General features: G+C 41.9%; 2 protein-coding genes across 2 annotated transcripts; one reads left to right on the top strand and one right to left on the bottom strand.

Annotated features, from left to right (window-relative positions):
• Nucleotides 1-2,530: 2,530 nt before the first annotated feature.
• Nucleotides 2,531-11,655, top strand: LOC105984294 (olfactory receptor 4F15-like). Its single transcript, XM_013014422.1, has 2 exons — nt 2,531-3,426; nt 11,622-11,655. The coding sequence occupies exons 1-2, from the start codon at nt 2,531-2,533 to the stop codon at nt 11,653-11,655; spliced, it is 930 nt and encodes a 309-aa protein (XP_012869876.1).
• LOC105984141 (olfactory receptor 4F3/4F16/4F29-like) lies at nt 7,006-7,968 on the bottom strand. The gene has a single exon (XM_013014241.1). It carries the CDS (start codon nt 7,966-7,968, stop codon nt 7,006-7,008), a length of 963 nt encoding a protein of 320 aa, XP_012869695.1.
• Nucleotides 11,656-12,357: the final 702 nt, after the last annotated feature.

The following is a 12,357-nucleotide window of genomic DNA, read 5'->3' as shown; positions in this document are numbered from 1 at the left end:
GGTGAACACTCTACCACTTGAGCTCCAGTGCCACTTCTGGTTTTCTGGTGGTTAATTGGAGATAAGAGTCTCACTGACTTTCCTGCCAGGGCTGGCTTTGAACCGTGATCCTCAGATCTCAGCCTCCTGAGTAGCTAGGATTACAGGCGTGAGCCACCGGTGCCTGGCTCTTCAATAGATTTTAAAGTAGGGAAACTCTGTGTTTTGCTCTATTTCTCCTATTCTGTGGCTCCCATACACAGCCCTTTGGCTCCTAAACACTCTATGGCAGCCACAGACCCACACAAGCCTTCTTGGCTGAAGACTGATTTAAAAGTGATCACGTTTTCCTCAGCAAAATTTTCATTTCTTGCATTCATTTCAGTTAGGGAAAGTCATTTGATCATGTATTTGTCTATAATAGTACCTTTCCTTAGCTGTACATGCAAAACTCGAGACTGCAGTGTCTTGACCTAAAAGCCTGCAACCCAAGTTATGGATGCTCATAGAAAGTACTTTGGGGCACTGAACCTTTTAAAATTGCATATTTGGGCACACTCCTACTCTACCATCTCTTCCTCCTTGTCCTAATTTTCCTTCTAAGTGACCAACTTGGTCTCTTTTCCTTTTTCTCATCTTTCCATCTGGTGTTAAATTGTTTCCCTTCTGATGTTAGAAACATTTTAACCTTTTTAAAAAATATCCACCTTGACTACCAAGTAGGCTCTTTGTATGATGTGTGTGTGTGTGTGTGTGTGTGTGTGTGTGTGTGTATGCACATGTGTGCATGCACGCCAGTCCTGGGCTTGAACTCAAGGCCTGAGCGTTGTCCCTGAGCTTTTGTGCTCAAAGCAAGCGCTCTACCACTTGAGCCACGGCTCTCCTTCTGGCTTTTTGCTGGTTAATTGGAGATGAGAGTCTCACAGACTTTCCTGCTTGGGCTGGCTTTGAACCACGATCCTCCTGAGTAGCTGGGATTACAGGCATGCGTTACTGGTGCCCAGCTCTTTGTATGAATTTTACACAGAAATTCATTTTTTCCTGTGTGACCCAATAAATCCTCTTTTATCTTTGCTCTGTTTACTATAAATACATGAATGGTAATCTTTACCATTATTTCTTTTGTTACAGTGTTTTATCCTTTTTAACCATCCAAATTTCAGTTTGGGGGAAACACTACTTGTTCCACTTCATTATGAATTTCTCCTTGTTGCTCATAGGTCTCACCACACCCAGCTCCCAGTCTTTAATTACATGTGGGATTCTTACACAACTATTTCTTTGTATGGTTAAACAATTACAGGAGTGATCTTGAGATGCTGTGAGAACGTATGCCTGGCATACTGTCTACATCCCACTGATACCTCAACGAATCACAATGTACTCTCTCAACTCAAGGGTCATTCTTCAGTCCTGTTCCTGGGGCAGGTAGGAAGCACTTACTGTGCGACTGATTGTGTTAGTTACAGCTGGTCAGTGTGATGACGGGGTCCCTGTGAAAGGTGTGATTCCTCGCTCCAACAAGCTGCAGTTTGTTTTTGCAGCTCTGGGAGTCACACACAGCCAGGATCTCATAAATATGGTACAAATGCTCTACCGCGGAGCTACATCTCCAGCCAAGAAGCTACATGGTATTCATAGAGGTGGACATATCCATCATCGGGAGAGCAATGCAAAATACATGCCAGCAGAGCAGTGGGCTTATAGAGACATGTTGCAGCCTGGGGGCTGTCACCAAGGTACAGACCCTAACTGGTACCCTTTGAGAACTGGGTTTGTGTATTGGAGAACAGAATGAAAGAACCATCTAAAGTTGAAAAATGAAGAGAAATTTTCAAAGCCTAATTCAAAGCCTAATTCAGCAATGTGAAATAACAAAACAGACTTTGAAAGCTGTGCCTGAGCACTTGTTAGGTGACTTGTAAGGCTGACTACAACCACATCTAATCGTGAGAAATCAGTCAAAGAATTCAAACATGAACTCTTCTGTCATCCAGGTAAAACATCATGGGCAGAAGGAAAAAGTATATATATGTAATCCCAAACAAAAACAGATGAAATCCGGGTACAGTCCTAGCTACTCAGGAGACTGAGATCCAAGGATCATGGTTCAAAGCCAGCCCTAGCGGGAAAGTCCATAAGACTCTTATGTCCAATAAACTACTCAGAAAAAAAATCTGGGTGTAGTGCTGTGGCTCAAATGGCAGAGTGCTAGCAGCTCAGAGACAGTGCCCAGGCCCTGAGTTCAAGCCCAGGATGGACCAAATAATAATAATAATATAAGAAACAGGCCTGGATATGGGACTGATTGAGAAGTCATAGTTTTAACAGTTGTAAAATGCCCCCTGGGAGCCCCTCCAAGTAGGAGGGTCACATCCACATGATGAAGGTCATTTTGCTGTGTGTGATGGTAATTATTCATGGTGAGAGCTTCCTTTCTTGAACATTGATTCTTGACTAGTTAGGGTTGTTTGAGGTCTTATTTTTTCCGTTTTCTTCCTTTCCTTAGGAAGTACGAATGTTGACTCTGGTATCTGAAGCATCAAGTACAATGAATCACTCCGTAGTGTCTGAGTTTGTGCTTCTGGGGCTCACGAGTTCATGGGAGATGCAGCTTCTGCTTTTTGTCTTCTCCTTGCTGTTCTACTTTGCAAGCGTCGCCGGCAACCTGGTCGTTGTGGTCACTGTAACCTTAGATGATGCTCATCTGCATTCCCCCATGTATTTTTTTCTGGCTAACCTCTCAGTCATTGACATCATATTTGGCTCAATTACAGCTCCTAAGATGATTTCTAGCATTTTCAAGAAACACAAAACCATCTCATTTGAGGGCTGTATTGCCCAGATCTTCTTCAACCACGCAGTTGGGGGCACAGAGATGGTGCTGCTCATGGCCATGGCCTTTGATCGGTACCTGGCCATCTGCCGGCCCCTGCACTACCTGACCATCATGAGCCCGCGCGCGTGCCTGTGCCTTTTACTCACTTCCTGGGCCATCGGCCTCATCCACTCGTGGGTCCAATTAGCATTTGTGGTAGAGTTGCCTTTCTGTGGCCCTAATGTACTGGGCAGCTTCTACTGTGACCTTCCTCGACTCCTCAGACTGGCCTGCACAGACACGCGAGACCTTGAGCTCATGGTCACCATCAACAGTGGGCTCCTCTCTGTAGGTTCCTTTGTCCTGCTGGTCATCTCCTATGCCTTTATTCTGTTCACTGTCTGGAAAGGGGCTTCCAGGGCTTTGTCTAAGGCCCTCTCTACTCTGTCAGCTCATGTCACAGTTGTCGTCTTGTTCTTCGGGCCCTTGATGTTTTTCTACACATGGCCCTCTCCCACATCACACCTGGATAAGTATCTTGCTATTTTTGATGCATTTATCACTCCTGTTTTGAATCCTGTCATTTATACATTCAGGAACAAAGACATGAAAATGGCAATGAAGAGGCTGTGCATTCATCTTGTGCACCATTTCATGGATGGTTTGGCTATGAAAAATGGGCAAGTATAGATTCTCCCTCATGGTGGTTGCAGAGTAAATACTATGCAAATTCAGAGAAATACTCGAGACCTATGCCATATTATATGCCAGAAATCACTACCTACTAAATTATAGTTTTTTGTTTCAGCACTAAATTAGATGTGGCATTACTGTTTGATCCTCTGTACATCAAAGTGTTAAAAAAATCATATGTTCTTTGTAGCTCATCATATTCCAAGTCTATGTTTAGTGGGATATAATGTCAAATAATGATACGTTCTTCCATTGAGAGATAAACTATGCAGTCACATGATTCTTAACATATTTGCAACGTTTAATTCATTTATCCCTAAACTGTTTTCTGTTGCCACAGTGCCTACATACTTTGTCTCCTTATCAGACTGCAGACTTGGCTCCATCTGGAGAACTCTTATTCCTCTATGGAGAATATTGGCACTTAAAGTTAGAACAAAATACTGACACCATTTGCTCTGATCTGCTCAAGTCATAAATGATACAATAAAAACACAGAGGGGAAACTGTGATTTACCAAGAGAATACCCCCGGGGAATCCAGCCACAAGAAATCATGACCCTGGTTGCTAGAACAACCTTTGACTTTTAAATCAGGTTTTCATTTAAATTTATGCTCATATTTTACATACCTGGTGGGCCTGATTTTTACTAAAACTCCTCCTTTGTATTCCTTCCTCCTAAAAGTCATTGTCACATGCAGCTCTTCTTACTTGTGTCTCTGTCCACCGCTGCACATCTCCTCATCAGGCTCATCAGTGCTCAATTATGAGCTATTGGCTTAACACTGAAAAAAGGAAATCTATTATTAAATAACATACTGGTATTCATGGACACTTTAATTAAAACACTATTGAAGTCTCCTTGAGCTCTTACATAGTGATGCTTTTTCCACTAAATTACCAATGTCTAATCTATTTGAAATTTTTACATAGTATAACATAAGTGCCCATTTACATCTTCTGGAAGAATTGCTATTTGTCCCAATTCTTTCCTCTGAATTAAAACGAACTTTGGAATCAGCTGAGATGTCCAACAACTGCTGCATGGATAAAGACATGGCTATGGATAGACATGCTCACACACACTACAAGTGATTACGCTTTCATAAATAAAACAACAAACTCTGTCCTTTGCAGGAAAATGGATGGATCTGAGATCATCGTGTTGAGCTGGATTATTCAAACTCATAAGAACCAGATATCACATGTTCATTTATGGTGCATAGTGATTAAGTGATGATGATGATGATGATGGTGGTGGTGGTGGTGGTGGTGGTGGTGGTGGTGGCGATGATGATAGTGCTGATAACAGAAAATGGATGTAAAGCGGAGAATGCCTAGGAGGGGGTCAGTGGGAAGGGGAAGGTGGGATATGTAGGGGTGAAGAGAATGAAAGGACGCAGTACACACATATACACATGTGTGTAGAATATGAATACAGAATAATTCCTCTTTCATATTTGTTGTCAACAGTTCAAAACAAAGTCAGGGCTGGTGTTAGAAATGTGAGAATACTTAGAGATATTGCAGCCCTAGAATGAAATGATTTTCTATCTATATCAAAACTACAAAATAGGAATGCAAGTTTGACATCATTTAGGGTATAATCACTTAGCCGACGCTCACATTCAATAAAGGTGTGTCAGAACTCCTCATTTCATCCTTCAGCTTTGTCTTAATATACTAGTAATGGTAAATAAATGCCATCACAAAATTGCACATGGTTTTTGAGAATTCATGAGTGACCTGTCTGTGTGTGCGCGCGTGTGTGTGCATATGTGCGTGTATGTGTGAACCCTGCCAATATGTGCTTGATAAATGGAATATTTATGTTAATTTTAAATGTTGGTAAATAGATTCAATATTTTGGAAAATTAAAATCATTAAAAATGAATAAAATACAAATAACTTCTATTTTGTGAACTCTGTTTACAACTAGATGAAAAGCAATTTGTAGTGGGGCACCAGTAGCTCTTAACTGCTTCTACACAGTTGATAACACAGAGGACAGTGCGATAACCTCTTACATACAGCACTTTAATAGAATATTATATACTTTATTAAATGGAAGGGTTAATGTACTTTCAGGCACGATATCGGCCCCCAAACTGTAACCCTCCTGCCCCAGCACTCACAAGTAGGTGCGCAGGCAACCCATATTTCTCATTACTTCATTACATCTATTCATTTAAACAGATTTATGCATTAATTTATCCTGTGATTTCTATATGTTGCTTTTCTTTTGTGTATGTGTGCTGGTCCTATGGCTTGAACCCAGTGCCTGAGTGCTGTCCCTGAGCTATGTTGCTCTAGACTGGCACTCTACCAGTTGAACCACAGCTCCACTTCTGACTATTTTGGTAGTTAATTGGAAATAAGAGTCTCATGGACTTTCCTGCATTGGCTGGCTTTGAACTGTGATCCTCAGGTCTTAGCCTTGTGAGTTGCTAGGATTACAGTTATGAGCTACTGGTGCCCCACTACAAATTGCTTTTCATTTAGTTGTAAACAGAGTTCACAAAATAGAAGTTATTTGTATTTTATTCATTTTTAATGAGCTTAATTTTCCAAAATATTGAATCTACTTACCAACATTTAAGATTAACATATTTTTCTTTGTCGTATAAAAATAATTACTATTGTTTGGGATATAATTTGAATAGAAAATAATTGTCATACTTAATGAGTGGTATAGAGATTTATATCTTTTGGTCTCAAATGTTTTATTGTTTAACAATAATAAACTTTCTTTAGTTTTCCTGCAATTTACCACAAATTACAGTTTCTAATTCTAACTAAATCTAAAAACTTAAGTACTAGCCTCATTTGAGTTTGAGCAACAAATATTGCATTAGAAGTCTCCAGTTCTATTTAATCAAGTATGTCTATTTCCCTTAGTCCTCTAGATGTATGGATAACCACCAAAGTAAGTCCATATGTAAATAAATATGTTCTTAAGAATCAGAGCCAAAGAAGAGGGTAGCTGACAGTCGCTATTAATGGCTGTATCTGTATGTGGTAACTGTCACCAACGCCTTCAGTAATTAACACACTGTTCTCCAGGCTGAATGCACATCTCCAAAATTGCGTCAGAACCTCATGCACAGGTTCCCTATGAGGAACTGACCAAAAGAGCTCCTGAGAAGTAGTATTTTACAGTCCAATGAAAACACAGCCTGAGGACTGTTTCACAGTGCATAGTAGTCACTTAATTTAGAGGTTGTTCTTGGGCTGGGAAGGTGGCTCAGTGGTAGAGCGCCTGCCTTGCATGCATGAGGCCGTGGGTTCGATTCCTCAGTACCACATAAACAAAAAAAGAAAAAAAGCTGGAAGTGGCACTGTGGCTCAAGTAGTAGAGCACTAGCCTTGAGCTGAAGAGCTAAGGGACAGCACCTAGGCCCAGAGTTCAGGCCCCACGACCAGACCCAAAAATAATAAATAAATAAATAAACATTTAAAAAATTTTAAAAATAAAGGTTGTTCTTCAAGAACAGACAAGATGAGCTAAATGTTCTTAGATTCCACGCATGAAATAACGTTTTCTCAAACTTACTAAAGCCTTATCAAAAAGTCTCCTCATTGGCACCTGCATCTCCTTATTCCTAAATGTATAGATGACAGGGTTCAAAAAAGGAGTGATGAGGGCATCAAAGACAGCTAAAAATTTATCTATGGGTAGGGAAGGGAATGGCCACACATAGACAATAATGCAGGGACCGAAGAAGAACACCACCACGGTGACGTGAGCTGAAAGGGTGGACAGGGCCTTGGGAGAGCCACCCGAAGCGCGCTTCCGGACCGTGACCAGGATGAAGACATAAGACGCCATCAGGATGAAGAAGGTGCCTGTGGAGATGAAGCCGCTGTTAGCAGCCACCAAGAACTCCAGGCTGTATGAGTCTGCGCATGCAAGTTTGATGAACCGTGGAAAGTCACAGTAAAAGCTATCCATGGTGTTGGTGCCACAGAAGGGTAAGTTCACCATAAAGGCCAACTGGGCCACGGAGTGGAGCAGGCCCACAGTCCAGGCCAGAGCCAAAAGACAGGCGCAGGTTCTGGGGCTCATGGTGGTGAGGTAGTGGAGGGGCTTGCAGATGGCGACATACCGGTCGTAGGCCATGACGACGAGCAGCACCATCTCTGTTCCTCCCACCGTGTGGATGAAGAACATCTGAGTGAGGCACCCGTGCAAGGAGATGACTTTGTACGCTCTGAAGAGGTCGTACATCATCTTTGGAGACGCTATGCTGGCCACACCCGTGTCGATGAAGGAGAGGTTCGCCAGGAAGTACATGGGCGAGTGCAAGCGGCAGTCTGAGATGATGGTAAGCATGGTGAGGAGGTTTCCCAGCACACTGGCTACGTAGCACGTGGTGAAAAAGAGAAAAAGAAGAATCTGCATGTCCAAAGAACTCGTGAGTCCCAGCAACACAAATTCAGATAGTACTGAGTGATTTCCTCCACCCAACGGCTTCATGTGGGCCGGGCCAACCCTGAAGAGAGTCACCTGAAGAGCACAGAGAGAAGTTCTAATTTGTGAGCAGAAAGCTGTGTCTGGCTGCAGAGCCTCAAATCTGAGGACCACCAGGCCGTGGCACACGGTTGCTTACAGAAACTGCCCCAGAACTTCTCCAACTCTTGGATTATTTGCTTATTTGACCTCAAAATTTCTTTGAATCTTAGTGCATATCAAGACTAGAATAGAAACACAAATATTTAAGACTTTAAGAGGAGACATATTCGCAGTAAAGAAACATCTGCTTCTTAATTTCCACTTGGAAATAGTGCCTCAGAACTGGAACTTGCAGTCTCATTAGATTCTGGAGCTCTTTGGCTGCTTGGGTTTCAGTAACTTTATCAATTCATCTTAAACTTTTCATAATGTAACATAGTCACCACCCCTTACTGACACAGAAACTGTGCTGTCCTTTTCATGATTACTGTCCATTTCCACTCTTCCATCTTTTTCATATCAGATGCCAGTTTTTCCCCTTACCAGTAAGTTCCATTTCCTTTCTACTTTTCCCAACATGATTTAGGATGACATCTTCAGAAAACTTTTCTGCACTCTCTGCTCCCTACATCTCCCATTTAAAGTAAGTTTCTACCAAAACTTCTGGGGAAAAAACTCTTGGTTTTGCATTTCATGCTCCCTCAGTTTATTCTCCATATGCTTCTTTCTTCCATGACTTCATTCTCTCTTTGACAGATGCTTAACATGTCAAATGCCTAACCCTCCAGCCTTAGGTCTACATTTCACAGGTAGTCATATCTTCCTTAAACTTGGCTTTTGGATTGCTCAGCTCCTGATGTCTGGCCCTAAGTTGTGTGCTCATCTGAATTGTGTTCCCAGTCTCTTACATAATTGCAGCTAAGACAATTACTTCAAGAGCTTTGCTACAATAAATGTTGCTTCTACTTTTTTGTTGAGCATTTCTTTCTGGATAGAAGCACAAAATTTATGATATTCAGTTGTTTAGTCCTCAAAATTTAAAGACTTTCATGTCTTTTCTTGCAAAATAATCAGTAAAGAATATTTCACAGATTACAAAATAAAGATTGAATTATTTTAAATGAATTTCCTAATTTCGCACAGGTAGATAACTAAATTCAAGCTCAGTTTTTGAAATTATTCAATAAACACAATTTTTAATGTTGAAGCAAATATTAAAATTATAAATTATAATCCTTCTCGGCTGCGGAGGTGGCTCAGTGGTAGAGCGCTTGCCTTGTATGAATGAGGCCCTGGGTTCGATTCCTCAGCACCACATAAGCAAAAAGAATAAAAGCTGGAAGTGGCACTGTGGCTCAAGTGCCAGAGCACTAGCCTTGAGCTGAAGAGCTGAGGGATAGCTTCCAGGCCCAGAGTTCAGGCCCACAACCAAAAAAAAAAAAATTATAATCCTTCTATGAAGGAATTGTGGATAATTTTATTCTTGTTCTTACTTTTGTAAATATACTGTGTACATATATCTCTTTATAGAACAAAACAGCCAAGAACAAGCTGACTTCCAATTCCAGTGGCTCATCATTATACTACTTTATAAATCACTGATTATCCAAAGTAAAGACAATGATTAGGGGCTGCTGCTCCAGAACCTGCTGCCTCTGTAACTCCTCCAGCTAGAAAACACCTCTGCTGCCTCCTACTCTCACAGCCCTATGCTGTGCTAACTTCTAGCCCCCAGCATCACCCTTTCAAGATCAATTTCAGGTGCACATCCCACACTGAGGCAGCGCTACGTAAGGTGTGAAGAGTAACTCAAGGCGGTTACATGGGGCTGTGGGAATTTGGCTTTCCATCTGTTTTCATTTCAGTCTTACACACCTCTAGCTCTCATTACACACCCCCAGTTCCCATTATACACCCCAGCACCCTAACGTTCACCCTGCACACTGGCAACAGTCCTGCCAGTCCTGAGCACCCCACTTGGAAGGCCTTGCCTCTATCTGGACTTACTTCCAATGGAAAGATTTGTTGTGAGAATTGAGGTACACTATTTTCCACTCTCTGCTTTATCTGGATGACAGCAAAAAGTAAAAAAAAAAAAACTAACAAATCCCCTCCACTTCCTAGCAATGACCTATACTCAAAAATGAAAATGTTAGCCTGTTTGAAAAAAACAAATGGTTGGAACCAGGACTCTCTCTTACCTAAGTTAGATCAAATAATCTAATTTTTTCCTCAGATAGTGGGTCAATCCTTCAAAGTTTGGGGAGAAGATAAAAATATTTAATGATCTGAGAGCTGTGATTCCTAAAGAGAAAAACTGGAATTAGTTTTGATGGTGCTGAGAACTAAAATGATAGAAATTAAGTCTTCATAAAACATAGAAACTTAAAGCACACTTACAAATTTAATGACCATGAAAAACTAAAATGCTACCCATAAAAGAGAAGAAGACAGGAATGTGGAATAAACACACACACACACAGAAAGAGGAAGTGGCGCTGTGGCTCAAGTGGTAGAGCGCTTGCCTTGAGCTGAAGAACTGAGGGACAGCGCCCAGGCCCAGAGTTCAAGCACCATGACCAACCAAAATAAAAGATTTACACAAAACACAGAAAATCAGGCTGTTTCCTCCTCCTGGTACACTTTCTTTTGGCCTAAATTCTCATGCAAGATCCTGCTGTGTGCCTTCTGCAAAACATCCTCAGCAGTAAAATCACAAGTCACAGCCAGTCTTCTACTGGACACACATGATAAAGATATCAAACAAGATGAGAGGGGAAGGGGTTGGGGAAGGTGGTTCAATGGTAGAGTGCTTGCTTTGCATACATGAGGCCCTGGGTTCAATTCCTCAGCACCACATAAGCAGAAAAAGCCAGAAGTGGGGCTGAGGCTCAAGTGGTGGTAGAGCACTAGCCTTGAGCTGAAGAGCTGAGGGACAGTGCCCAGGCCCAGAGTTCAGGCCCCACGACCAACAACAACAACAACAAAAAGATTAGAGGGGAAGTAATTACTGAGCCATGGAGGCAGATTCTCTATCCAAAGCTAGGATGCATTAGTTTCTAGTTTGCTGTACTGAAAATCCTTCTTTTACATGCACCATGAGAGCAACTGAAATGAGAGCATTCTCCAAACCTGAGGAGGTCTGCTCTACCTTCTGACTGAGACCTTAAACTTTTCCAAAGCAAAACGTTATGTTGTTTTGCCCACGTAAGAAAGCTTCTAATCATGCATCTTAAATGGCAGTGACCAAATGACAGGGCCGTGTGTGGGGAATGGTCAAGCCTCCTCTGTTGGATTTCCCTGGGAGTTTATACCTCAGAGCACAAACTGATTTTCACCCAGGAAATAAGAAGGACAAAAGAAGAGGAAAACATCAGCTTCTGGATACCAAACGGAATGGGCACTACCTTGCATTAGGATGTTGCTTCCTTATGATCCAACAGAAGAAGCTACTGGGAGAGGGAAGACATGGGAATGCTTCAGAAGCGTGCTGGAAGGAGAAAATCATCAACCTATCCTGGGACTAACTGAGAAGCCACAGAATACCAGGCTGCCACCTACGTTGGCAATTTTGGCTTCTGAGACCCTATGCAGTCCCATGAGGCCTTAAACACAGACTTCAGACCACATATGTTTTCCCTCAGAGATACTGTCAAGTTAAAAAATGATCATTGGAGTAACAAAGAATTGTTATGTCACAGAGAAATATGACATGTCTACACAATAGAATATTACTCAAACATAAAAGTAAGCCAGGCACCAGTGGCTCACACCTGTAATCCTAGCCAGGAGGCTAGGATTACAGATCTCAGGAGGCTGAGATCTGAGAATTGGGGTTCAAAGCCAGCCCAGGCAGGGAAATCCATGAAACTTATCTCCAACTAAGCATCAAAAAGGCAGAAGTGGAGCTGTGGCTCAAGTGGTAGAGCACTTGCCTTGACAAAAACAAACAAACAAAAAACCTCTCAGGGACAGTGTCTAGGCCCTGAGTTCAAGTCCCAGAACTGGCACAAAAATAAATAAATGAAAATAAATCTTGTCATCTATAGCAAAATGTGTGTTACACTGCAGGACAATTTGTTAAGTGACTTGCGTCAGACAGAGAAGACAAGTGCCACATGTCTGCTTTTACATGCAAATACCAAGGAACAAACAAATCAATCTGATGGTGGGGGAGTGCTGAATGAGGGGAGGGACAGAGACAAAGTGCAGTGGAGCAGTATTGAGCTCCAGGGTTGAGCAGCAAGCACTCTGAGTATAGTTCACATTAAATTATCAGATCTTTCACGTGCAACGAGCAGAGAAGGTCTTGAAAGGTCCAAGCAATACAATGATGAGTGAACACAAGGTTTATTGCCCTGTGCATACTGTTAGACGTATGTTGTTAGACTCTATACCTCATAAATATGCACA

The sequence above is a fragment of the Dipodomys ordii genome, unplaced genomic scaffold (genome assembly GCF_000151885.1).
Source record: "Dipodomys ordii isolate 6190 unplaced genomic scaffold, Dord_2.0 Scaffold23, whole genome shotgun sequence".
Taxonomy (NCBI): domain Eukaryota; kingdom Metazoa; phylum Chordata; class Mammalia; order Rodentia; family Heteromyidae; genus Dipodomys; species Dipodomys ordii.
This window is presented reverse-complemented; position numbering and strand designations above follow the sequence as displayed.

Bases quoted from the DNA above. Each gene is read 5' to 3' on its own strand.
- LOC105984294 (XM_013014422.1), top strand. From the start codon at position 2,531: ATGAATCACTCCGTAGTGTCTGAGTTTGTGCTTCTGGGGCTCACGAGT. The intron at 3,427-11,621 runs GTGCATTCATCT...TGATCATTGGAG, and splicing joins AAAATGGCAATGAAGAGGCT to TAACAAAGAATTGTTATGTC.
- LOC105984141 (XM_013014241.1), bottom strand. From the start codon at position 7,968: ATGAAGCCGTTGGGTGGAGGAAATCACTCAGTACTATCTGAATTTGTG.